Source organism: Salmo trutta, chromosome 4, assembly GCF_901001165.1.
Source record: "Salmo trutta chromosome 4, fSalTru1.1, whole genome shotgun sequence".
NCBI classification, from domain to species: domain Eukaryota; kingdom Metazoa; phylum Chordata; class Actinopteri; order Salmoniformes; family Salmonidae; genus Salmo; species Salmo trutta.
The window spans coordinates 29,447,621-29,474,268 of NC_042960.1; the positions used below are offsets into that span (position 1 = coordinate 29,447,621).

Genomic DNA, 26,648 nt, shown 5'->3' on the forward strand with positions numbered 1-26,648 from the left:
TCTTTTTCTATTTCCTGAGTTTGAGGGGTGCAAAATCCACTTGTCACTTAAATGTCGCTGGATTGATTGCATTCATTGTACTCCTGCGACTCTTCAATGCTCTTGCTTGTGCCTGACTTTTTTTTCCCGTTAACATTACGACCACGGAAATGTTTGTAGTGACCAGTCAAACACACCGCGGTAATGGCTGAAATGGGATCAACGGAATACATTGTTTTTCCGTTGCATCTCTAAGAAAGCTAAAGCTTCGTCTGGGATTCAGGGCATCGTCTCGACACTTACATCACAAGAAAGAGAAGAAAGATTTGTGACATTGAAAAAAGTTATCATTTACAGTGGGGGAAAAAAGTATTTGATCCCCTGCTGATTTTGTATGTTTGCCCACTTACAAAGAAATTATCAGTCTATAATTTTAATGGTATGTTTATTTGAACAGTGAGAGGCAGAATAACAACAAAAAAATCCAGAAAAACGCATGTGAAAAATGTAAAAAAATGATTTGCATTTTAATGAGGGAAATAAGTATTTGACCCCTCTGCAAAACATGACTTAGTACTGGGTGGCAAAACCCTTGTTGGCAATCACAGAGGTCAGACTTTTCTTGTAGTTGGCCACCAGGTTTGCACACATCTCAGGAGGGATTTTGTCCCACTCCTCTTTGCAGATATTCTCCAAGTCATTAAGGTTTCGAGGCTGACGTTTGGCAACTCGAACCTTCAGCTCCCTCCACAGATTTTCTATGGGATTAAGGTCTGGAGACTGGCTAGGCCACTGCAGGACCTTAATGTGCTTCTTCTTGAGCCACTCCTTTGTTGCCTTGGCCGTGTGTTTTGGGTCATTGTCATGCTGGAATACCCATCCACGACCCATTTTCAATGCCCTGGCTGAGGGAAGGATGTTCTCACCCAAGATTTGACGTTACATGGCCCCGTCCATCGTCCCTTTGATGCGGTGAAGTTGTCCTGTCCCCTTAGCAGAAAAACACCCCCAAAGCATAATGTTTCCACCTCCATGTTTGACGGTGGAGATGGTGTTCTTGGGGTCATAGGCAGCATTCCTCCTCCTCCAAACACGGCGAGTTGAGTTGATGCCAAAGAGCTCCATTTTGGTCTCATCTGACCACAACACTTTCACCAGTTGTCCTCTGAATCATTCAGATGTTCATTGGCAAACTTCAGACGGGCATGTATATGTGCTTTCTTGAGCAGGGGGACCTTGCGGGCGCTGCAGGATTTCAGTCCTTCACGGCGTAGTGTCTTACCAATTGTTTTCTTGGTGACTATGGTCCCAGCTGCCTTGAGATCATTGACAAGATCCTCCCGTGTAGTTCTGGGCTGATTCCTCACCGTTCTCATGATCATTGCAACCCCACGAGGTGAGATCTTGCATGGAGCCCCAGGCCGAGGGATATTGACAGTTCTTTTGTGTTTCTTCCATTTGCGAATAATCGCACCAAATGATGTCACCTTCTCACCAAGCTGCTTGGCGATGGTCTTGTAGCCCATTCCAGCCTTGTGTAGGTCTACAATCTTGTCCCTGACATCCTTGGAGAGCTCTTTGGTCTTGGCCATGGTGGAGAATTTGGAATCTGATTGATTGATTGCTTCTGTGGACAGGTGTCTTTTTTACAGGTAACAAGCTGCGGTTAGGAGCACTCCCTTTAAGAGTGTGCTCCTAATCTCAGCTCGTTACCTGTATAAAAGACACCTGGGAGCCAGAAATCTTTCTGATTGAGAGGGGGTCAAATACCTATTTCCCCCATTAAAATGCAAATCAATTTATAACATTTTTGACATGCGTTTTTCTGGATATTTTTGTTGTTATTCTGTCTCTCACTGTTCAAATAAACCTACCTTTTAAAATTATAGACTGATCCTTTCTTTATCAGTGGGCAAACGTACAAAATCAGCAGGGGATCAAATACTTTCCCCCCCACTGTAATACTGTTGAAATATTTACAAATTAGAATCGCTGAAAAAAAAAAAGAACACTCAGATTATAGTGATATTATGTCTGATCTCGCAAATAATGTAAAGTATGTATAGATAGGTGTAATCAGTGGCAATTTTAGCATGTACATCTTGGTGGGCCACACAACACTGAACAATACATTAATTGCACTAAAACGGTACATAAAGCTGTCCCAACAGCAGTCCTAACAACTTACCACTGCTACACCTGGCTGTCAGCGGAGACTTGTCTGCCTGCTAAACAGTTCATTTTCGCTGCCAGATGCCATTTTATCTGTGGCCAATGATCTTGAGCCTTCTTGGATGGGCACTTCTAATATAACTCTATGGCAGCACCTAAGGGGCTTGAATTTTCAAGCTCTACCCTTAGACATAAGTGACAGAACACTGAGCCAATCACGCCATAACTAGAGAACATTAACAACCCCTACGCTCTGTATTTTCCGCTGGCTCCTCCACCACCACAGAAAGCACTGAGCTATGTTGAAAAACCTGAATTTTGGAGCTGCCTTACAAAAATTATATTTTTTACTTTATTTGAGTATGCGGCTTTATTAACTCAATGATTATTTTTTACATTGTTTGTAAACTGATATGTGACAAATAGTAATATATATACAGTTGAAGTCGGAAGTTTACATACACCTTTGCCAAATACATTTAAACTCAGTTTTTCACAGTTCCTGACATTTCATTCTAGTAAAAATTCCCTGTTTTAGGTCAAATTCCCTGTTTTTTGGATCACCACTTTATTTTAAGAATGTGAAATGTCAGAATAATAGAAGAGAGAATTAACTGACCTAACTGACCTAAAACAGTGAATTTTTACTAGGATTAAATGTCCGGAATTGTGAAAAACTGAGTTTAAATGTATTTGGCTAAGGTGTATGTAAACTTCCGACTTCAACTGTATATGTATCGGACGGGGTGAGCGTGACCTTTTCGAAGTTAGCATTTTCAATTGCTTGTTATTGCGCCACCATGTGGCCAATATGCATGGCTATGCATGAGAGGGTGTGGCCCTTGACCGTTTACAATCTTGCAAAGTTGCACCCTCCTGGGCCTTACCATCTCACAGGAATTAGTATTTTTCACTAAATCAGCAGAAGGAAAATAATAATTAACGACAACAAATACAATAGGGTTTCACCAGCTTCGTTGCTGAACCCCTAATAATAAAAAGAATAATAATAAAACGGAGACAAAGAAACACGCTGTCTATATCAAGTCGTACAGTTTGTGTTTAGTCGATGATAGCTCTGTGTGCACATTTGAGCTCCAACCAGGAAGGCTCTCCTAACCAAAATCATGTTCAAACCACCGTCTCCTCTTTCATCACCTCTCCTCTTCAAACTATCTCCTCTCCCCTTCTCCTCTTTCATCTCTCCTCTTCTGTCCTCTCTTCTCCTCTTCTCTCCACTCCTATGCAGGCTCCCTGCTGTAGACCACCTGCTGTGAGATACAAACATTAAGCAGAGCTGACCGATGGCACTGTTAGTTTGCTGTGTGTGTGTATACCTGTTTTGTATGCTTGTGTACTGAACATTAGCGTCATCATCATTGCAGCAGTACTAGGCTAGCAGCTACGGTAGTAGTGCAAAGACGTCATTGAGCTCTGCAGGTGTTTTTATGTTGGGATTCTTACTGCGAACAGTTAATGGCTTATTATACTCATAAAACTAGAGATCAACAGTAACGGACTCACACACATACTGACACAACGTCCTCACGGACGGACGGACAGACACACACTGTCCTTTTTCTCTCTCTCTTACACACACAAACACACACACTGACACACCGTCCTCACGGACGGACGGACAGACACACACTGTCCTTTTTCTCTCTCTCTCTTACACACACACACACACACTCACCCTCCTCAGTCAGTCACCTCACACAAATCCAATGTAGTGTGCAGTTCTGATCAGTGGGCATTGAGTACTGTACAGGCTTCCAGCTGTGATGATTGGGTCTTCAGAGAGAGAGAGAGATGAAAAGCTGCTCAGACTGAGTAGAGCCGTTACTGAGAGTGGGGACAGAGAGAGAGGGGGGACAGAAACTCTGGGGTCAGCTGGAATGCTGTATGTGTGTGTGTGTGTGTGTGTGTGTGTGTGGAGCTGCTACACTGTTCCTTTAACTAGCTCTACTGTAACCCCTAACGTGGTTGAAGTGGAGAGTCTTAATAAAGAGACTTTTTCGCTGTTATGCGAATGGCGTGTTGATAGAACACATTATGGGAATAAGTGTTCATCTGGTTCCAGATGGACTGGAAATCTCCTCCCAGTTCAGTGCAAACTCCTCATTGGTCACCCAATTGAATGTACTGCCTCGGTGTGTGTGTGTGTTGTTGTCGTTTTTAAGTGTGTTTGTGGCTCTTCTCTAAGTGTGTGTGTCTCCTCTCTCCCCAGCTGTCGGACCAGCAATAGGAAGAGCCTGATTGTGACATCCAGCACCTCTCCTACACTACCCAGACCACACTCACCACTACATGGACACCCAGGTAAGACACACACACACACACACACACACACACACACACACACACACACACACAGACACACACACAGACACACACACACACACACATATAACCCTCATCAAATATGGAGCTTTTATATGGTCTTAGCTGGAGTACATTTTTTCCATTGCAGTTCATTATAACATAAACAAACAGCATGCTGTTTCTCTCTGGGGGTTTTCAGCAGAAAAGTCTACATGTGGTCCACCAGAAATACAGCATCACATCAGTGTTTTCCGTAAGTACATGGAGTAGCTAGCCAAATAGCAAAACTAGCCAGCCAGGGAGTTCCAGGAAAGAAATTGCAGAACAAGCTCTATTTTGGTGGCCTCTGGCACATTCTGATGACTTGATTCCATCCAAAATACACAGCTAAATTATTGAAAACGTTAAAGGGATACTTCGGGACTTTTATCTCCTTCCATAGAGTCAGATTAACTCGTTAACTCGTTTTTATGTCTCTGCGTCCAGTATGAAGGAAGTTAGAGGTAGTTTTGCTAGCCAATGCTAACGAGCGTTAGTGCAATGACGGAAGTCTATGGGTATCTGCTAGCAAGAGCACTCCAAGAAAACGTTCCCAAGTTACAAACTCTTAAATACATTTTTATAATACTGTAATATTGTTCTAAAAGTTGAATTTGAGGTTTTCTCCAAATCAGCTCTTACTTCGGAAACAATCCCACAACACCCTGCGTTCAGCGTCCCTCAGTGAGGAAATAAAAATCCATGTTTACCCTTCATACACTTGTGGGTAAAAAAATATTATAAACTTGTGGGTTAGTAGTATGGAGCTAACTAGCAATTGCATTAATATTCATCAAGATGGCCAAGATTTGTGTGGTAGCAGGGTGTACTGTAGCAGCACTTGCTATGCAAATGTGACTATGGCTATGAAAATGAAACACTTTGTAAAAAGTGAGATGCATTTGTGAGAATGAGGCAGGCGAATTGGGCATCTACTCGTCAATCTACAGGGAAAATGTCATCCTTGAGAACTTCCACGGCTATCAACAATGAAAGTAGCTCTTCAGCAAAACGTTGCTTTTCAAAGTGGATGCTGTCCCTACCAACAACATGGCTTATAAGGTATCACAAACAGCCAGCAGCACCTGCAGTAATTATCAAGGCATTATCAAGGCTTCACTGGGTAAGTGAAAGAGCTAATTAACATATCTGCCAACTGCTGGGAGCTAACTTCTGGTGCTGTCATACATGTGTGGATGGCAGGCTAAACGCTAATGCAACGGTTCGACCATTTATTAGATTGTAGATCTGGTGGCATTTCAGAGAAAGGGGCCAGGTTTTCGTTAGAGAGGTGTATTGTGGATTTTGCTCATTGGGAAAATGTATTCCTGCAACTTGCCGCATGACTTTTTGGAGCCGCTGGCTGTCTGCACTTGGGCTCTCTGTGTGTGTGTGGATGGCTCGTTGGATGGTGTCCGTGGCGCTGGGGGAGTTTTCTATAGAGGCTGCCTGCGGGCTAAATTGAAATGTGACGCTTTGGTCATGGATCTCATCGCGGATCTTGGGTCATTTTGGAGACGTCCCATAGACAGGTTTTCTTAAGGGGGTTGGATTTAGTTCGATGGGAAAGTATATATTTTTTTTTATCTTTGGGTCAATGTTCTCACAGTTTCTTCTTGTTGAAGAGGCATCAGCTAACATTAGCTTGGTATAACGTTAGCTAGCTATCCTCTTCCTCAGTTTCTGGAGTAATTTGTCACTGATTTCTTTATAGCTGGCAAAGTGAGTTAGATTTTGTTTGTGTACTGCCATATTTTGATAACATAGACAAGTTCATCACTGCTATGGGCTAGTAAATATCCTTAAGCTAGCCAGATAGACAGTGATAGCCGCAGACAAAAATCAGGGCGAGAGGGAGGGATCCACTTTCTGTTTCATCTGCTGCTGGCTTGATAATGTTCACTCCCCCCCCCAAAAAAAATCATGTAATTGATTCAATTACATTTTTATTCTATGAAGATTGTAATTGTGTCAATATGTTGTGAATATTGTAGAAAATTCCTCACAGCCGTTTTCCAAACTAAAACGGGAAGTAGAGCTTGGTGCGCACCAGTTTATCATGTACAGTAGGCTACAGATGGCTCACCGTGTGAGTCATCAAAATTACGATCTTGCGTTCGGGCCTTTCCGGCAGTCTTTGTGGTTTTTATGAGGGGGAGCATGAATTGTACAATTGTAATCTAACAAGTCATTTTTAAAGTTGTAATTAGTTTATATACCTCACCAACTATATAAATATCTGATAGGGTCCATTATCTGCTACCTGGACTTTAACAACCTTACCGGTCAAATTAGTTGTGGTATTGAGTAGAAAGATGACTTTACAATAAAAATTACTGAAAATGTATGAATTCAGTGTATTGTTAGTTGTTTTGAATATTGTCTAGGCCTAGGCCTATATGATCAGGATTATTTACTAAGTAAGATTACCTTTTTTAACATTAAACCTGTCTTCTCTTGAGATTAAAGTCATATTCAAAGTTTTACTGATATGAATTGCCACAATTTTTTTCTTCTTCAAATTATGCATTTTATTGGCTCAGCTGCTGTGGACACATAGGGTAAGGAAGCCAATGTGTCCTTCTGTAATTTAGGTGAACTAAACCTTTAACAGTTTGGCCTGTCAATCAATCACTGTGGGTGGGATTGTCAGGGGATGGGGCAGGATGTGTGTAAATCATAGAGTCAGGGGTTCAGACCTGTCAATCAATCGCTGTGGGTGGGACTTTTTTGGGAAGGTTGTAGATTAGTAATCTAGTCAGAATAAATAATCTAGTCTACTCCCCCTACCAGATTGTGCACCCCCACTTTTATACAATGTCAGGCAACCATGAATAGACCTACAGCTATGATTGAAGAATGAAGCAGGTGTAAAACAGGGGCTTTGCTACACAGAAAACAGTTGACTACTCCATTGTTGACACTTTAATCAAATCAGTAGGCTTATATCAATATATTTAATACTACCATATACAGTGCTTTCGGAAACTATTCAGACCTCTTGACTTTTTCCACATTTTGTTACAGCCCCAAAAAATCTAAAAACCTGTTTTTGCTTTGTCATTATAAGGTATTGTGTGTAGATTGATGATGGAAAACAAAAGTAATTTAATCAATTTTAGAATAAGGCTGTAACGTAACAAAATGTGGAAAAAGGGAAGGGGTCTGAAGACTTCCCGAATGCACTGTAACTATCATGACAGTTGCTTTTATAATTTTCAATCGGTTTTCTTTTATTATATTTTTGACCAGAATGAGGCTCTCTCTCCAGTACCTATTGTTCCTGCAGAGGTTTCAACATCTTCATAGAATGTTTTCATAATTTCTCTGCAGATAATTGCCAAAAAGCAGTAGTAGCCTACCAGTATGCAAATTGGGAGACAAATGAACGGCTCTCTCACTGATGTGTTTGTATTTATTAAAGATCCCCAAGGCAGCAGCTACTCTTCCTGGGGTCCAGCAACATTAAGGCAGTTATATACAATTTAAAATATGACATGACATTACACTTTTCACAACACATTAAGTGTGTTCCCTCATGCCACTACACTACTATCACATATCTACAATCCAAAATCCATGTGTACGTGTGTGTAGTGCGTGTCTTGTCATGTGTATATGTGTCTTAGCCTGTGTGTGTGGGTCTCTTCACAGTCCCCGCTGTTCCATAAGGTGTTTTTTATATGATTTTTAAATCTGATTCTACTGCTTGCGTCAGTTACTTGATGTGGAATAGAGTTCCATGTAGTCATGGCTCTATGTAGTACTGTGCTCCTCCCATAGTCTGTTCTTGACTTGGGGATTTTGAAGAGACTTTTGGTGGCATGTCTTGTGGGGGTATGCATGGGTGTCCGAGCTGTGTGTTAGTAGTTTAAACAGACCTCGGTGTATTCGGCGTGTCAATACTTCTTACAAAAACAAGTAGTGATGAAGTCAATCTCTCCTCCACTTTGAACCATGAGAGATTTACATGGATATTATTAATGGTAGCTGTCTGTGTACATTTAAGGGCCAGCCATGCTGCCCTGTTCTGAGCCAATTGTAATTTTCCGAGGTCCTCTTTGTGGCACCTGACCACACGATTGAACAGTAGTCCAGGTGCTGCAAAACTAGAGCATGTAGGACATGCCTTGTTGATAATATTGTTAAAAAGGCAGAGTAGCGCTTTATTATGGACAGACTTCTCCCCATTTTAGCTAATGTATCAACATGTTTTGACCATGGCAGTTTACAATCCAGGATTACTCCAAGCAGTTTAGTCACCACAACTTGCTACATTTCCACATTATTTGTTACAAGATTTAGTTGAGGTTTAGGGTTTAGTGAATGATTTGTCCCAAATAAAATGCTTTTAGTTTTAAATATTTAGGACTAACTTATTCCTTGCCACCCATTCTGAAATTAACTGCAGGTCTTAAGTGTTGCAGGGATTTCGCTCGCTGTAGTAGCTGACGTGTATAGTGTTGAGTTATCTGCATACATAAAAGGCATGTCATTAGTGAATAATGAAAAAAAGTCATAACACATACGTTTTTCCATCAGCAGACTATGATCGATAATGTCAAAAGCCTAATGTCAAAAGCCACACTGAAGTCTAACGTTTCGGTTCCGTTCACCTAAAAGATCAGTTTGTTCGTGATCAACCCATCACTAGGTAGGCTACACTGGCAAGTCTCGACATGGGCTTCGAATCCTCGGAAAATACTAACAAGATCTTTGTATTACTTGTCCAGATGCGATACCATGGACATAACTACGTTGTATGATTTATGAATAGCAAAGGGATATACAGTATATTGAACTTTATTAATTCAGGTCGACATCTTTTATAAACTAAGCTGTTCGGTCGTCAATCGAAAACAGTAAATAGCCTATGCGCCCTGTCTCCGTGGCTGGCTATAGGCCTATGAAACATGCGAAAGAAAATAAATGAATGTGCCACAAAACAATAATTAAGAGGCTTTCAACTCATCGTTACCACTTACATTACATGGGACGAAAGGCTATACAGACTTTTCTGACTAGCAAATTTAAACTTTTAAATTAAAAGAAGCCTAGTTAATTTATGAAGTGGAAAAAGTAGCCGGCTGACATTGAGTTGGGTGTCCAATCAAAAATGCATATTTTGACCATATGTTAATTGTGTAGATAATCCTCTGAGAAAAACAATGTTCCAAACGTTATCTCAATCATTAACTCCAATAACGTTTGAACGGCTTTCACCTTTGTAGGATGGCCAGAATTAAGGTGACTAACGTTAGATCAATAGAGGCCAGAGAAAAATAGTGGTAAAAAAATCTGGCTAATTACATTGCGTCAACTAGGCTGGATTATGTGCAAGAATTAATAATACTAACTGTTAGCTACCTGACATGCTCACTTTCACGTTGAAATCGTCATCTTTCTTCTCGAATACACAGGACATAAAATAATATAGAGGTAGAATGGACATCGATTTTGAGACATGATGTCAAGACCACTCTAAATAGCAGGAGGGTGAAGTCAGGCGCAGGAGACCGAGGTACGTGAAAACACGTTTAATGAATAAGTCCACAAATACTAAAACAAGGCAGGGCAACAATACTCCAAAACAACAGGAACAAGATGATCCTGAAAAGAGTCGGGACGAAACCCTAATGCCCAAAGTGACAGATGAAGACCAAATCCCCAACCTACTAATAGGACGACACGAAAATAATCCCGCACAAACCTCAACAAAAACAGACAGACTAAATACCCCACTAACGACCTAACACAAAACAGGTGCTAACCAAAACAGACATAACCAAATGACACAGAAACAGAGATGCCGGTGGCAGCTAGTAGGCCGGCGACGACGACCGCCGAGCGCCGCCCGACCCGGGAGAGGCGCCACCTTCTGTGGACGTTGTGACACATGACATGTACACACTATATACACTTTTCATATTCATTTGAAATTCCTCTTCTTTTTCAAAGATTTCTCACCAAAACAAGCGTATCTCTGTGAAATGTCAATGGCGCACTGATGTCAAGCTTTTTATTTTCAAAGCCTTTAACATTTAATTCAGCTCGTGTCATGCTAATTTAGCTTTTTGCCACCCGCGGAAACAACTTTGAAGACGACCACCACAAAATGTAAAATCCTCAAAGGTTATGAGAAACCTGCACCACTATGTCAACAGAGCTCTGTTCTTATTATCGGATGTTGCGAAATCAGACTTTTTTTTTTATATAAGGCTAATAATATGTTAGAGAATGACCTCGTTGAATGATTCAGAACAATTATAATCATATTTGTCTTGGTAAAATGTATTTTATTAACATAAGGAAGTGAAATGTAATCAGCAAAGTGTGTATTCAGGCACTCTGGGTAGAGTGGGTGGACACCTTTCAATGAGTCTGTTACCAGCTGTTTAGCCTACAAAACACTGTAAATACAATTATTTATTTGCATACGACCCAATTAGGAGCTGAGAATACACACTGAGCTCTGCACAGTCAGGGCCTAGTGGCTCTGCTGTTCCTGTGACATTAGAGTGTGTGTCTGTGTGGATAAAACCGGAACCACTGCATGTGGAGACAACCGTTCCATGACATGGAAAAGTGCCAACACAGCATGTATCCACCCAGCAAGTCGCACATACAGAGAGAACACTCATACACATTCAGTAAATAGTGTTCACTGGTTGTTTAGTCAGAGTCAACGTGTTACATACTGTAGCTCCTTGTTGCTGGGGACTGTGTGTGTGCGCGTGCGCAAGGGGTGTGAACGTTTTAACTTTAAAACATTTAAACGAAATTGGGATCCATAATGTTAAGAAAAATCCCTAATGGATAAACAATGTTTTTTTGTTTTTTTTCCTCCACTGAATTAAAATCAAAGTGCAGCTTGCTCGCCTGCTCTTAATCTTCGCTAATGATGTGAATGTGTTCAGTCTTCGGTCTGTTGCATGTAGAATATCCTAGCCTATTCATTGATGATAGGCCCTGCTTTCCTGAAGTTGTGAAATACAACATTCCATTGCGAAATACAGTTTTTGATTGCGGATAGATAGACCGAGTGCAGGGTTCTGACTCCGTCTGCCTGGTGGCCGACCTGCCTATACTATGTCCCTCCTCTCTCTCGCAGTCCCTCGCTAGCTCGCTATGAAAGATGTGAGCGCGTTTGTGTTCTCGGAAGTACGGCAACTAATCTGTCTCCTCTGTTCCAAAAATACTGAATCTTAGGAGTCGATTCCTAGCAGAAGATGTTTTCTTTCTACTGCATGTCATGGTATTGAACAAACTTTAAAGTAATTTTTTTAGGAGAGAGTGGTCTGCGTGCAAGCAGCATGCAGGCAGGCTGCGTGCAGGCAGCTCAAGATTATTTGATTGACAGTTCTGCTTACCTAGTGATGGACGTCAATCCCGGTTCAGATGGGGCATTCCTATACAGACAAGTAAAATGCCCATTCAGTGGCGCTTCGAAACTATCTCCGCAGAAGGTTTTGTGTCGGCGTTTGAAAAGCTGTAGTGTACCCTTACAGACCAACAAACATGCCGTAGCCGAGACGCTTTCAAGGGTATATGACTGCGGTAGATATAACTTCATTGCCCGGCCCTAGCGGTCATGCGTAAAAGGACCATTATTCTGCATTGTGAATTGATGTGGAATTGTATGTTTTTTTTCTGAATGTTATGATGTTTAAATGTTTAGCAAAATTGTCCATTTGTCACATCCCTAGCATGTGCCTGCATGCGTTCCTGTGTGTTTATCTCAGTTCAAGTGTCTCCAGCCCTGATGCAGCAGCCTAATGTAATCTGACAGGTTTAGGTGAATGCTCTGACACCTTGCCATGCCGGCCACCACACACACACACACACACACACACACACGTATGCACGCACACACACCCCTCTTCTAAAGAGCTAGATATATTGAATGAGAGAAAATTGTAGGAGCGATAGAGAAAGGAGATGGAGAGAGTAACAGACAGGCAGACAGGAAATCACAGCACTGTCTCAACAGGGGCTGTGGCCGTGTGTTCTTATTGGTGGATTAAGTTGAGCCTGGTGACATTTACTGAAATGCAATCACAACCAGCTCATTTCCTCAACAGGAAATAATAAAACTGTATAGGCTGTCAAGCACACACACTCACACGCATGCACACACACTCTCACACACACACACACACACACACACACACACACACACACACACACACACACACACACACACACACACACACACACACACACTTTGGGCTGCAGGACATGCTGGAAGAGAGAAGCTATGACCTTGACCTCTGGCTTCTATTGGCTTTTCTGTCATCACTCCCTCTAGAGCACACACAAATATGCACTCATTGGCCAGTATATTAGGTACACCACCCCTTTCACGAAAATGGTTCGCTCCTACAGAAAGTGAGTCACGTGGCCGGCCGTGTCTTGCTATACTGAGCAAAAATATAAACTCAACATGCACAAACAATTTCAACGATTTTACTGAGTTACAGTTCATATAAGGAAATCAGTCAATTTGAATAAATTCATCAGGTCCTAATCTATGGATTTCACATGACTGTGCAGTGGTGTAGCCATGGGTGGGCCTGGGAGGGCATTGATCCATCCACTTGGGAGCCAAGCCAACCCACTGGGGAGCCAGGCCCAGCCAATCATAATGAGTTTTTCCCCACAAAAGGGCTTTATTACAGGCAGAAATACTTCTCAGTTTCATCACCTGTCCAGGTGGCTGGTCTCAGATGATCCTGCAGGTGAAGAAGCCGGATTTGGAGGTCCTGGGCTTGCGTGGTCTACAGTTGTGAGGCCGGTTGGATGTACAGTACTGCCAAATTCTCTAAAACGATGTTGGAGGTGGCTTATGGTAGAGAAATTAACATAAAATTCTGTGGCAACAGCTCTGGTGGACATTCTTGCAGTCAGCATGCCAATTGCACGCTCCCTCTGAACTTGAGACATCTGTGGTATTGTGAGGTGTGACAAAAATGCACATTTTTAGGGTGGTCTTTTATTGTCCCCAGCACAAGGTGCACCTGTGTAATGATCTTGATATGTCACACCTGTCAGGTGGATGGATTATATTGGCAAAGGAGAAATGCTCACTAATGGGGATGAGACACATTTCTGCACAAAATTGGAGAGAAATAAGCTTTTTGTGCTTTTTTTCTGGGATCTTTTGTTTCAGTTCATGAAACATGGGACAAACACTTTATATGTTGCATTTCTATTTTTGTTCAGTATACAGTATCTTCAGAAAGTATTCGCACGTCTTGACTTTTTCCACATCTTGTTGTCTTACAAACTGTGATTCAAATTGATTTAATTGTCGTTTTTTGGTCACCGATCTACACAAAATACTCATGTCAAAGTGGAAGGGGGAAATGTATACTTTTGGGGTAAGTCTCTAAGAGCTTTGCACACCTGGTTTGTACAATATTTTCACATCATTCTTCAAGCTCTGTCATATTGTTTGTTGATCATTGCTTTAACAGCCACTTTAAAGTCTTGCCATATATTTTCAACTCCAGTGTATATTTGGCCTTGTGTTTTAGGTTATTGTCATGATGAAAGGTGAATTTGTCTCCCAGTGTCTGTTAGAAAGCAGACTGAACCCAGTTTTCCTCTAGGATTTTGCCTGTGCTTAGCTCTATTCTGTTAATTCTTTTATCATAAAAAACATCCTAGTCCTTGCAGATGACCAGCATATCCATAGCATGATGCAGCCACCACCATGCTTGAAAATATGAAGAATGATACTCGGTGTAGGTGTTGTATTGGATTTGCCCCAAACATAACGTATTGTATTCAGGACGTATAGTGACTGGGTGTATTTATACACCATAAAGTGTAATTAACGTCATCATGTTCAAAGGGATATTCATTGTCTGCTTTTTTTTACCCATCAACTAATAGGTAGCCTTCTTTGTGAGACACTGGAAAACCTCCCTGGACTTTGTGGTTGAATCTGTGTTTGAAATTCACTGCTTGACTGAGGGGCCTTACAGATAATTGTATGTGTGGGGTACAGAGAGGAGGTAGTCATTCAGAAATAATGGTAAATACTATTATTGCACACCAAGTGAGCCCATGCAACTTATTATGTAACTCTGGTAAGATGAGGGGTGGGGGTGTGTGTCTATTTGTCAGTAACAGCTGGTGCGCAATGTCTAATATTAAGGCAGTCTCGAGGTATTGCTCACCTGAGGTAGAGTGCCTTATGATAAGATATAGACCACACTATCTACCAAGACAGTTTTCATCTATATTCTTCGTAGCCATCTATTTACCACCACAAACCGATGCTGGTACTAAGACCGCACTCAAGGCAATAAGCAAACAAGAAAATGCCCATCCAGAAGTGGCGCTTCTAGTGGCCGGGGACTTTAATGCAGGCAAACTTAAATCCGTTTTACCTCATTTCTACCAGCATGTCACATGTGCAACCAGAGGGAAGAAAAACTCTAGACCACCTTTATTCATCACACAGAGACGCATGCAAAGCTCTCCCTCGCCCTCCATTTGGCAAATCTGACCATAATTATATCCTCCTGATTACAAGCAAAAACTAAAGCAGGAAGTACCAGTGACTCTCTCAATACGGAAGTGGTCAGATGACGTGGATGCTAAGCTACATAACTGTTTTGCTAGCACAGACTGGAATATGTTTTGGGAGTCATCCAATCGTATTGAGGAGTATACCACCTCAGTCACCGGCTTCATAAATAAGTGCATCGACAACATCATCCCCACAGTGACCGTACGTACATATCTCAACCAGAAGCCATGGATTACAGGCAACATCCGCACCGAGCTAAAGGCTAGAGCTGCCGCTTTCAAGGAGTGGGACACTAATCCAAACGCTGATGAGATCCCACTATGGCTTCAGACGAACCATTAAAAAGGCAAAGCATCAATACAGGACTAATATTGAATCCTACTACACCGGCTCTGACTCTCGTCGGATGTGGCAGGGCTTGCAAACTATTACAGACTATAAAGGGAAACCCAGCTGCGAGCTGCCCAGTGACGCGAGCCTACCAGATGAGCTAAATGCCTTATATGCTTTCTTTGAGGCAAGCAACACTGAAGCATGCATGAGAGAACCAGCTGTTCCGGACGACTGTGTGATCATGTTCTCCGTAGCCAATGTGAGCAAGACCTTTAAACAGGTCAACATTCACAAGGCCGCGGGGCCAGACGATTTACTAAGACGTGTACTCAGAGCATGTGCGGACCAACTGGCAAGTGTCTTCACTGACATTTTCAACCTCTCCCTGACCAAGTCTGTAATACCTACATGTTTCAAGCAGATCACCATAGTCCCTGTGCCCAAGAAAACGAAGGTAAAACTGCCTAAATGACTACCACCCCGTAGCACTCACGTCAGTAGCCAATAAGTGCTTTGAAAGGTTGGTCATGGCTTATATCAACACCAGCATACCACCCCAACAGATCTACAGATGACGCAACCTCAATCGCACTCCACACTGCCCTTTCTCACCTGGACAAAAGGAACACCTATGTGAGCATGCTGTTCATTCACTACAGCTCAGCATTGAATACTATTGTCTCCACAAAGCTCATCACTAAACTAAGAACCCTGGAACTAAACATCTGCCTCTGCAACTGGATCCTGGACTTCCTGACTGGCCGCCCTCATGTGGTAAGGGTAGGCAACAACACATCTGCCATGCTGATCCTCAACACGGGGGCCCCTCAGGTGTGCATGCTTACTCCCCTCCTGTACTCCCTGTTCACCCACGACTGCTTGGCCAAGCACGAATCCAACACCATCATTAAGTTTGCTGATGACACAACAGTGGTAGGCCTGATCACCAACAACGATGAGACAGCCTATAGGGAGGAGGTCAGAGACCTGGCAGTTTGGTGCCAGGACAACAACCTCTCCCTCTATGTGAGAAAGACAAAGAAAATGATCGTGGACTACAGGAAAAGAAAGGCCGAACACGCCCCCATTCACATCGACGGGGCTGTAGTGGAGCGGGTTGAGAGTTTTAAGTTCCTTGGTGTCCACATTACCGGCAAACTATTATGGTCCAAACACACCAAGAAAGTTGTGAAGAGGGCACAACAATGCCTTTTCCCCTCAGGAGACTGAAAAGATTTGGTATGGGTCGCCAGATCCTCAAAAAAGTTATACAGCTGCACCATTGAGAGCATCCTGACCGGTTGCATCACCGACTGGTATGTTAACTGCTTGGCATCCGACCGTAAGGCGCTACAGAGGGTAGCGCGTACAGTCCAGTACATCACTTGGGCCAAGCTTCCTGCCATCCAGGACCTATATACGGGGCGGTGTCAGAGGAAGGCCCAAAAAATTGTCAAAGAATCCACTCACACAAGTCAAATTATTCTCTCTGGTACCACACGGCAAGTGGTACCAGAGTGCCAAGTCTAAGTTCAAAAGGCTCCTTAACAGCTTCTACCTCCAAGCCATAAGACTACTGAACAATTAATCAAATAGCCACCCGGACTATTTGCATTGACTCTTTTATTTTTTTAATTTAATTTAACCTTTAACTTCATAGGAACTTGACTCTGTACCGGTACCCCCTGTATATAGCCTTGCTATTGTTATTTTATTTTTGATCTTTAAATATTTTTTCTATTTTCTTATATATTTTATATATATATATATATATATATATATATATATTTTTACTTCAGTTTATTTTAGTGAATACTTTTTTAACACTTATTTTTCTTAACTGCATTGTTGGTTACGGGCTTTTAAGTAAGCATTTCACGGTAAAGTCTACACCTGTTGTATTCGGCGCGTGTGACAAATAAAATTGCATTTCATTTGTTAAGCACATTTTTACTCCTGAGATTATTTAGGCTTGCCATAACAAAGGGGTTGAATACTTATTGACTCAAGACATTTCAGCTTTTCCTTTTGTATTAATTTGTGGGGGAGAGGGGAGAGAGGGTGGGAGGGAGAGGGAGAGCGCGAGAGAGCTCCTCTTCCTACTGCTGGATTTGTGGCTTCTGGGTACTGGCATGTCATGGGCAGCATTCATAAACATCACAGTTATCTCTGTCTCGCTCTCTTTATCTCTGCCCTTCAGCCGACTGTCTCTGCCCAGAAAGATGCTGTTGTGTTACTGTGGCAACAGACCTAGTACCACTCTGTCTGTGCCCCATCTGGCGTCCCCTCTGCCAACCCAGCCGTGTGCCACTGCAATCTGGGAAATCATTAACAGCTAACTAACTACACCACCATTAAGATAATGATCAACAAGTGTGCATCTGTTCCCCAAATTCAGTTCTACCTCACTTATACAAGTAACTTTACATTTGAGAGACATTAGTTAGATACTGCAATTAGTCAAATGCAGCCGGAGACCATATTTTAATAGCTTAAGGCTTCAAAAGTGTGATGGCTTATAGTGTTCCTTTGTGCTGCTGCTGTGAAATAATTTGGCTCCTGACAGCTGTAAAGACATAGTTGTGCTCCTGCTGTTGGTAAGGCTAGCAGAGTTGTAAAGGAACAGAGCGTTCTGATACCTTATAACTCTGTGTGGAGGAGAGGGGTTCTGGCTCAGAGAGATTAATTAGCACACTCCTCTACTGCAGAGTGGGATTTGAAACTGCTCGCTGTCTGATTTCCCAATGGTAACTCATATCTAAGAGAGCCACTCACTCCCAATGAGAGCTGCAGCCCTGTCAATCATCCAAAAAACGGTTTATGTTCACTTCTGTCTGGCTACACACCGACCTACTGGATTTCGTTTCTCTTCTGTACTCCCTCCGTTAGTTCCTATTGCTGATAGTCAGTCAGTCATTTAGCCAATAATTTAGTATGTCAGTCATTTAGTCAGTCTGTCAGTCATTTAGTATGTCAATCATATATTCAGTCAGTCATTTATTCAGTTGTTTAGTCCGTCAGCCAGTCAGTCATTTAGTCAGTCAGTCAGTGTTAATTCCATCTGATTCAACCTCAGCTCTAGCAGCATATAGAGTTAAGAGTTTAATCATGTCTCTGCTTTAGGCCTTTCTTACCTAATTACTTAAAACTAATGAAATGGAGGACTTTTTTATAACTCTGAAAAATGACTTGGATTAAATAGACTCTCTCTCTCTCTCTCCCTCTCGCCCTCTCTCATACCCACATTATTTATCTCCCCCTCCAATGACATCTCCTCGCTCACCTTCCTTGCCCTCTTGCTGTATCTCTCCTCCCAATTTATTTCAAAGGGCTTTACTAGCATGGGAAACGTTATGTTTACATTGCTAAAGCAAATCTCTATCCCTCTCTCTCATTCGGTGGTGATCGTGAATTTCCCCAGAGATTCTGCTGGAAAAAAATGGGGTCCATGCTGAAAAGGTTTGAATACCACTGAGATGGAGGGATGTGTGTCAGTGATGCGCCAGTTGACTCATAACCCACAGTCCCTGTGGTTATATCCGAGGGGAGGATAAGTTTAGGGTCATTAAATATTGTGTGGCTGAGGGCGGGTGTGTGGCGAGCGGGTTGAATAAAGAGAAACAATACCTTAAAAAATCTACGAGTGTATAATCGTTGCGCAATTTATATTGGCTACATTGAGGTTTTTCATTCATTATTTTAGGCCATCTGGTATAAGTACATAAGCCTAAGCTTTAGGGCTTAACTGTACGCACTCCAAATATTGCTTTTGGGAACTGGCAGAAAAAGTTCATGTCAATCCACGGAGGCAAAAAGGACATTGTCTAAGTTTAACTCAATAAGAGAAAAGCTGCGAAAGAAGAGTTGAAAATAAAGAGACGGGAGGGCCATAAAAGTAATGTTTGGAAAATATTTGTTCAAGTGGTAAAAGAGGATGATAGCAGTGTGTTATGTGTGATGATTGTGAGGCACTATAGAAATTTGACAGACACAAGACGGGCCTATGGCATGTCAAGGGAACTGTAGCCTACTGTTTAGATGGGTTAAGAAATCTGGACACTGACTGTAGGTCTATAACCTCTCACATAGCCTTAATAATAACTCCTGTAGAATTAAACATTTCTTGCAGTAAAATTATACACCAAAAGTAGGCAAAATTTGGACTTGGGAGTGGAGAAATAGGATTTCATTCTTTCTGCATCTTGAGAGAATGCAATGTTCAGTTTGATACCATCTGTAGAGGTGCTGTCTTCATCATTAAAGTGTTGTGGCGTGACTATCATTAATGCGATGACTGCTATTTATCGAAAAATTACCTACTACGTTAAATTATTACTCGATTAAATTAATCATGTAACAATTAACTCACTAGGAATTTGGGCCACCACGGGAAAAGTTTATTTAATGAGTTACCGTTTCCCGAATTAACTCAAGAATATAGTATCATACCAGTCATCAATCAATCATTTCCTCATATCAGTTTCATTCTGAATGTCGTTGACCTGGTAAATCTGCACGAACCCTAACCTAAGTGATGAATCAGCGATACACAAATTGGCTTAATTATTTATTTAACTAACTAAATAATCACATAGAAATACAGAAACACACACACGCAATAGGTTATTGATTACTAACATAATGCATATGAAAGGTCCCTAGTGGACTAACCTGATATGACGGCTTGTTACACAATGGAAAGGGGTTGGGGAAAGATAAAGAGCGGGAGAGACAAAAAGAGTGGACATATCGTACATACATTTGGAAACTACGCTCACCGTAAATATGAATATTTAGCACCCTAACAACCGCTTATTTTGCCAAAAAAAATGTGTCTAAAAGTCTAAAATCACACATTGTTATCTTTTCACAAATAGTTTCATATTTAATCATATGTTTTACAACATTTAGATGTAAATCTGATATATACATTGTGAAAGCTCTTAAAGTTACAATGTTTCCGTTATAATGTCTTTCTGATCATTTTAATGACATCACAAAATAGACATTCATTTCCCAAATTACATCTGTCTATTTATGTTAGAAATATTGTTTCAATGTCTATTGTTTGATGTTGAAGTTTTGGCGGCACAGTCTCTCTGTGTAACACAGCAGACATTCCATTCTCCATTGGGCCATTTTCACAGCTTTCTTTTTCTTTACCACCGGTCAAACTGATGTCATTTGGACATTTTGCGTAGATAATATTTCCCTTTTTTTGTTGAGTTATTGTATTTTCTCTCCAGTCTCTAAACGTCTTCGCTCCGCGAAAGATGACAGAGAACTTTACCGATGTCAACTAGATTGAAGAATTCATTCTATCGATCTATTACATTATTCTGTTGAGCAAGGGTTTATTTAGTCTTCTAGGGCCACATATAATGACAAGAGTGTGTATGTCTGTGTGTTTAGTTTATTACTTTGACCATTTTAAAAAGTTTATATGCGTCTGTATGAGTGTGCATGTGAGTGTTTGTTTATGTGGGTGGTAAAATGGGTCACTCTCACTGCGATAGCTAGCTGTCTGTCTGCATACATCTCTTCTTTCATGAGTGGCAACCCAATTAACATGACTCCAGGGGTGTAGAATGAGGATAGGGTTTCTCCCATCAGGGAAACACATAGAGTTGGGGAGGTTTTTAGTGTTGAAAATCCCATAGGGCTCTCTAACAACTCTCATATCACACACCATGGGCTCTCGAGTGAAAATGGAATACTACGCCTCTGAATCGCATTTAACCTTGACACACACACACACACACACACACACACACACACACACACACACACACACACACACACACTCACACACTCACACTGTGCCTTTGTTTCCCTGAAGTAGACTACAGTATCTCTCCCCACCATAATGTAATGTCATTCCTTGCCTGTGTGTATCACCCTGTGTGTCTGTGAATGTGACTTAATTTGAATAATGGTTCCCGCTCTCAGTGAGGTGTGTATCTATCCATCTAGCCCCCTGCCTGCCTGTATCCACTGTATCTATGCGGCGTAACACAGTGCAGAGTGATTGAGCTCATGCCTCTAAGCTTCCTAATAGCCCCTCTGAGGCCCCAAGCCCATTTAAAAACAGCTTTCACTGACAGGCCCCAGCCTTAACGCACTGCTCAGGGTTACGCATTCCCAAGTTCCAGGACACACACACCACATACTGTATACACACACAAAGACACACTCACTCATACACACACACACGCAAGAGGAGCCAAGTGTTTCCTACTCCGGCAGATAGACATGGAATTAATTAATAATTAATCCATATTTAAAGGCCCAGAGCTGTCAAAACAAAAAATCCTGTGTTTTCCTGTGTTTTGTATGATATTGTACCACAGCTAATGAAACTAACACTCTTAAAGTGTGCACATTTTTTTTGTTCATTGTTATTTCCTGATAGTTGCTTGTTTAAAATGCAATCTTCTAATCAGCCTGTTTGCATGGGCGGGAGTTTCGGCTTGCCTGATGACATCACCAGGCGGTAAATTGGTTAATAGACCAATAACAGAGAGAGCTCCAAATCTCTCTGCCAATAACAGCTCAGAGCACTCCGATAGTCCTAGCAAAATTCTTGCTTGAGAAAGTTATTTTGTTGCTAAAAAGCTATTTTTGCCAAATTTAATGGAAAACTGTTACAGTACGTTTTTTATTTTTTTTATTGAACTCGGCAAGTTAGTTAAGAAAAAAATATTATTTACAATGCCGGCCTACCCCGGCCAAACCCGGACGATGCTGGGTCAATTGTGTGCTGCCCTATGGGACTCCCAATCACGGTCGGATGTGATGCAGCCTAGATTCGAACCAGGTACTGCAGTGATCCCTCTTGCACTGAGATGCAGTGTCTTAGACCAAGTTACTTAATTGTAACCCAGAATGATTTGATATTGATATAAAAACAGCTGTATTGGGCCTTTAAAGGATCTGTTCTGGCTTCACCTTCTCAGAAAATACATCGGAGGGAGGTGTGGTGCAACTCCCAGCACCCCGTCTGCTATGCTTCACCACCCAGTGAGGGGTGAGAGCAACGCCCCACATGTTTCACACCCCCCCACCCTCCATCGCCCCTGGCCCACTCCTCAGATTGATTGGAATGATTTATGTGAAGCAGATTTGGCTTTTCCATGTTGAGCAATTTGTTACGTCACACCCCGGATTTTCTCTATGCTGAGCTGTTGGCTACCCACAATGTAGGCTAATTAGCAGACAGACATTGAGGGTTCTATATATATATACCCAAACTCCAGATCGTTTAATCAACCCTGCTCTCTTTTACGCTTTCTTTCTTACTCCCCCTCTATCTCTCCATCCCCACTCTCCACTGTCTGTACTGCTGTATGATTTAGTCTATATTGAGACAGTAACAAGATGTTAAGTTCTGTCTGTAGAGTAGCTTGTTAGTGTCCATCTTCTGTCTCTAATGGTCTGTAAATGCTTTATTCCTCTCATTCATCTCATCTCTCTCTGATTGTGCTGCTTGATGCTGAGAAGAACCAGACGATTAGCAGCCCATTGATCAAACCCCCCCTTGTCTATGTCTCATCCGGATCCTCCTCGCCTCTCCTCTTGTCCTCTCCTTACGTCTGTCCCTGGCTAAATTAGAACACTCCATCAAGAGCTTTGTGATCTCTAAAATACCCTTTCCTGTCGGAAAGGGGGAAGACGGAGGGATGGGGAGGAGAGGAGGCAGATGGGGGGGAACGTATTTGCTGTTTAGCGTATGCTGAAGGAGGAGTTGGAGGGTATACTGTATGTATGCCCTATGCAGTACACACACACAGGGATGACAGGACAATAGTTTTCAGTTCCCTTTCACATGCCAATAAAGGTTGAGGGTTTTCATCTAACCTGTGTGATTGTGGTGTTGGGTTATTTTTGCTGTCACCTATGTGGTTATTCGGAGAAAGGAATATTATCTAGGCTAACCCCAACCCGAGCCCCCCCCGTTCTACCACCTCTGGTCTCTTGGCCCTCCCACCCCTACGGGAGGGCAGCTCCTGCTCAGCACAGTCAAAGCTCTTTTCAGTCCTTGCACCCCAATGGTGCAAGGTATTTTCTGAAAACTGCATTGTTGGTTAAGGGCTCGTAAGTAAGCATTTCACTGTAAGGTTGTATTCGGCACATGTGACAAATACATTTGATTTGATATGACCAGCTTCCCCCTGAAGCTAGGCTAGCAGAGGCCCTGACCATCTTCTGAAAGCACCTGAAACCCTACATCTTCAAAGAGTATCTTAAATAATCCCCCTCCTCACCTCAAAAAAAAAATATATATATACAAAAAACACTGTCCTGAACCAACACTTGCACTTGACACCCCCCCTTCCAGCTCTGACTTTGCTGAAAGCCACTTCATTGGGGAAAAGTGTACTTACTATGCCTGTGATGTGTGATTGTCCCACCTAGCGATCTTAAGAGCGTCTACTAAATGACTCAAATGTAAATGCTAATCTATTGCGTAGTTTCACTACCTCTTATTACACACACTTCACTGACATGCCTATGTAGGCGGATCTTATGTCCTTTCTCTCTCCTGGGAATAATTTACTAAATAACTAAGTCTAGAATCTGGCTTTTGTTTCCTTTTGTGCCGTGTTTAATCCTTCTCTCCTTTCTGCTTCTCTCTCTCCCTCTCTTTCTCCATCTCTCCCAGGGAGCAGCCCTCTGGACAGCCCCAGAAACTTCTCCCCCAACACGGCAGCACACTTCTCCTTCGTTCCAGCTCGCAGGTGAGCCAGGGGGTCAAGGGGCAGGGTTTCCGTTTCGGAAAATGTGGCCGGGAAGATTACAATTTTCCGACCATTTGACAAATTTACCAGACCCATATGCATTGGGTGCGTAACCCATTAGGTTGTCCACCCACGGTGCTCAGAATGACAGAAATCACATTTAGATTATGGTAATTCATCTTAACAAAACATGCAAGTTGTGTAATGAAGCAGTCAATAAAAACTAATTTTCAAACTTTTGCCAAAATGCAATTCGGGAAAAAAAAAACATTCTTCACAGCGCATCTGATGCGACCGGTTCCATATGTGACAGATATGAAAATCTCAGAAACATAGAGAGAGGGCTAATCTAAAGATGCAACAACTAGGATAGGTTGCTAATATGACTGTGATTGTGCCTCTGGCTTCTGGACAACAAAAGAAAGTTGATATGAAAACCAATAGAACAGCAGAGAAATGCTGGTTTCAATGACATGAGGTCTTTATAAAATAATTGACTCCACTTTTATATGGTCGGATTTTGCCTAAGCTACTTTGAAGCAAGGTAAGACATGCCTCATAATATGAAGTAAAAGGTTCAGGTCTCAAACAATTAAGTATGTTTTCAAAATGCATACTGCCTCCAGCTCACATTGCAAAATGGTGGGGGAAGCGCTGCCTACTGTTGCCTATGCACTTGAATGGGAGGCGCGCTCAATTACCTTCAATTACCAGAAAAATAAAAATAGTAGTTATTTTAATCGTGGCCATCAAAACCATATTAACACGCAATTGCGTTTAGAATTGTTGCGCAATGACTGGGTTTATAAAAGCACATAGCTCTAGCACTGTTTGCAGGTGATATTCCGCTCAAAATAGGCTCTGTATGCTGTGCGCGCATGATAAGTAAGACACATGATGAGTAACGAAAATGTGCACATTAATTCCAATACATTATGCAAATTAACCTATAGACCGATAAGCATGACAGTCAAATGTATTTCCATCAATTAATAAAGAGCATTATTTTGCAATGGATTGTTTTTTTTTGTTTTTTTTTGCAGGTCAATTTGGCCAGCAACAATTGTATTTATCGGATTATCGGCCAAAAGCCGACAATTACCAGCTAACTGAAACCCTGGTCAGGGGTTAGCTCACTGGGATCAAATGACTTAATATGGCTGATGGTGATTGTCTTCATAGTTATGCTAGGTAGAAGGGATTATTACCTCATACTATTATTTGAGCCATACTGCTCATTGACAGTCACCTGCACCCCCACAGCAGAGCCAGTTTCCCCAAGCCCAGCTCCAGTTCAATAGTTCACAGCAGAAACTGTGAAGAGTGGAGCCCAAATGGATGCCATTTATCCTCCAGAGTTTAGCCTTAAAATCCAATCCCTCCCTTGGCTAATACGCACAGCACCTCTGTGCTCCTCTTTAAATGATAATTGAAAGTCTGGCTAATCAAGCCCATATCATCTGAATGTTTGAAGCCTGGTTGAATATCCTCCTCTTATCTGTCACAGACTTTGACTAGGAAGTGTAATTACATAGATAGAGAGCCTGTGTGGATAGAGAGCCTGTGTGGAGTTAAACACAACTCAAGATTAAAAGGATAAATTCGTTTCATAAGTCGTTCTACACGAGGCGAGAGATATGACATGTGCTGGTATGATGGTCTTCTGTTTGGAAGAAGGTACCACTTCTTCTGCCCTGAACCTCAATAAATCAGGTGAGACAGGAGACAGAGAAATTCACCTGAAGCAACAGTGCCACTCAATGGTGAAGTGTCATAATGCAGGATGAGATTGCAAAGAAATGGTTCTGCAGTGCTCATTAGAACACATGTAGCGCTAACACTATCCTCTCTCCCACACAGTCACGGGCACAGGGCTGACAGGTAACTTCTCACCTTTAACCTTTTACCTCCACCCCCTCACCTTCTCCTCTATCTCCTGTCCTCTGCCCTGAATGGAAATACCAAGGCCCGTATCCACAAAGCATCTCAGAGTATGAGTGCTGATCTAGAATCTGTCCATATAATCTAATTCATTATGATCTGAAAAGCAAAACTGATCCTAGATCAGCACTTCTACTCTGAGATGCTTTGTGGCCTCTACAGTGCCTTCAGAAAGTATTCACACCCCTTTCACTTTTTCCACATTTTGTTGTATTACAAAGTGGGATTAAAATGGATTTAATGTAATTTGTTTATCAACGATTTACACAAAATACTCTAATGTCAAAGTGGAAGAAAAATGTTTGAATGATAATAATAAATTAATGGAAAATAAAACACTAATATATCTTGATTAGATAAGTATTCAACTCTCTGACTCAACATGTTAGAATCACCTTTGGCAGCGATTACAGCTGTGAGTCTTTCTCTGTAAGTCTCTAAGAGCTTTGCCTGGATTGTCCTATATTTGCCCATTATTCTTTAAAAGATTCTTCAAGCTCTGTCAAATTGGTTGTTGATAATTGCTAGACAGCCATTTTCAAGTCTTGCCATAGATTTTCAAGCCGATATAGGTAAAAACT

General features: G+C 41.8%; 1 protein-coding gene across 9 annotated transcripts in view; it reads left to right on the forward strand.

Moving 5' to 3' along the window:
- Window positions 1-26,648, forward strand: part of LOC115192201 (microtubule-associated serine/threonine-protein kinase 2) — a 278,871-nt gene that overhangs the window by 197,254 nt on the left and 54,969 nt on the right. For 4 of the 9 annotated variants that reach the window (XM_029750428.1, XM_029750429.1, XM_029750435.1 and 1 more), the window contains 4 exons: window positions 4,382-4,473; window positions 4,676-4,729; window positions 24,051-24,126; window positions 25,987-26,007. In XM_029750428.1, the coding sequence (XP_029606288.1) occupies window positions 4,382-4,473; window positions 4,676-4,729; window positions 24,051-24,126; window positions 25,987-26,007 (243 nt within the window). The remainder of the gene's footprint in view (window positions 1-4,381; window positions 4,474-4,675; window positions 4,730-24,050; window positions 24,127-25,986; window positions 26,008-26,648) is intronic. The other 5 variants (XM_029750431.1, XM_029750436.1, XM_029750432.1 and 2 more) reach the window with 3 other exon arrangements.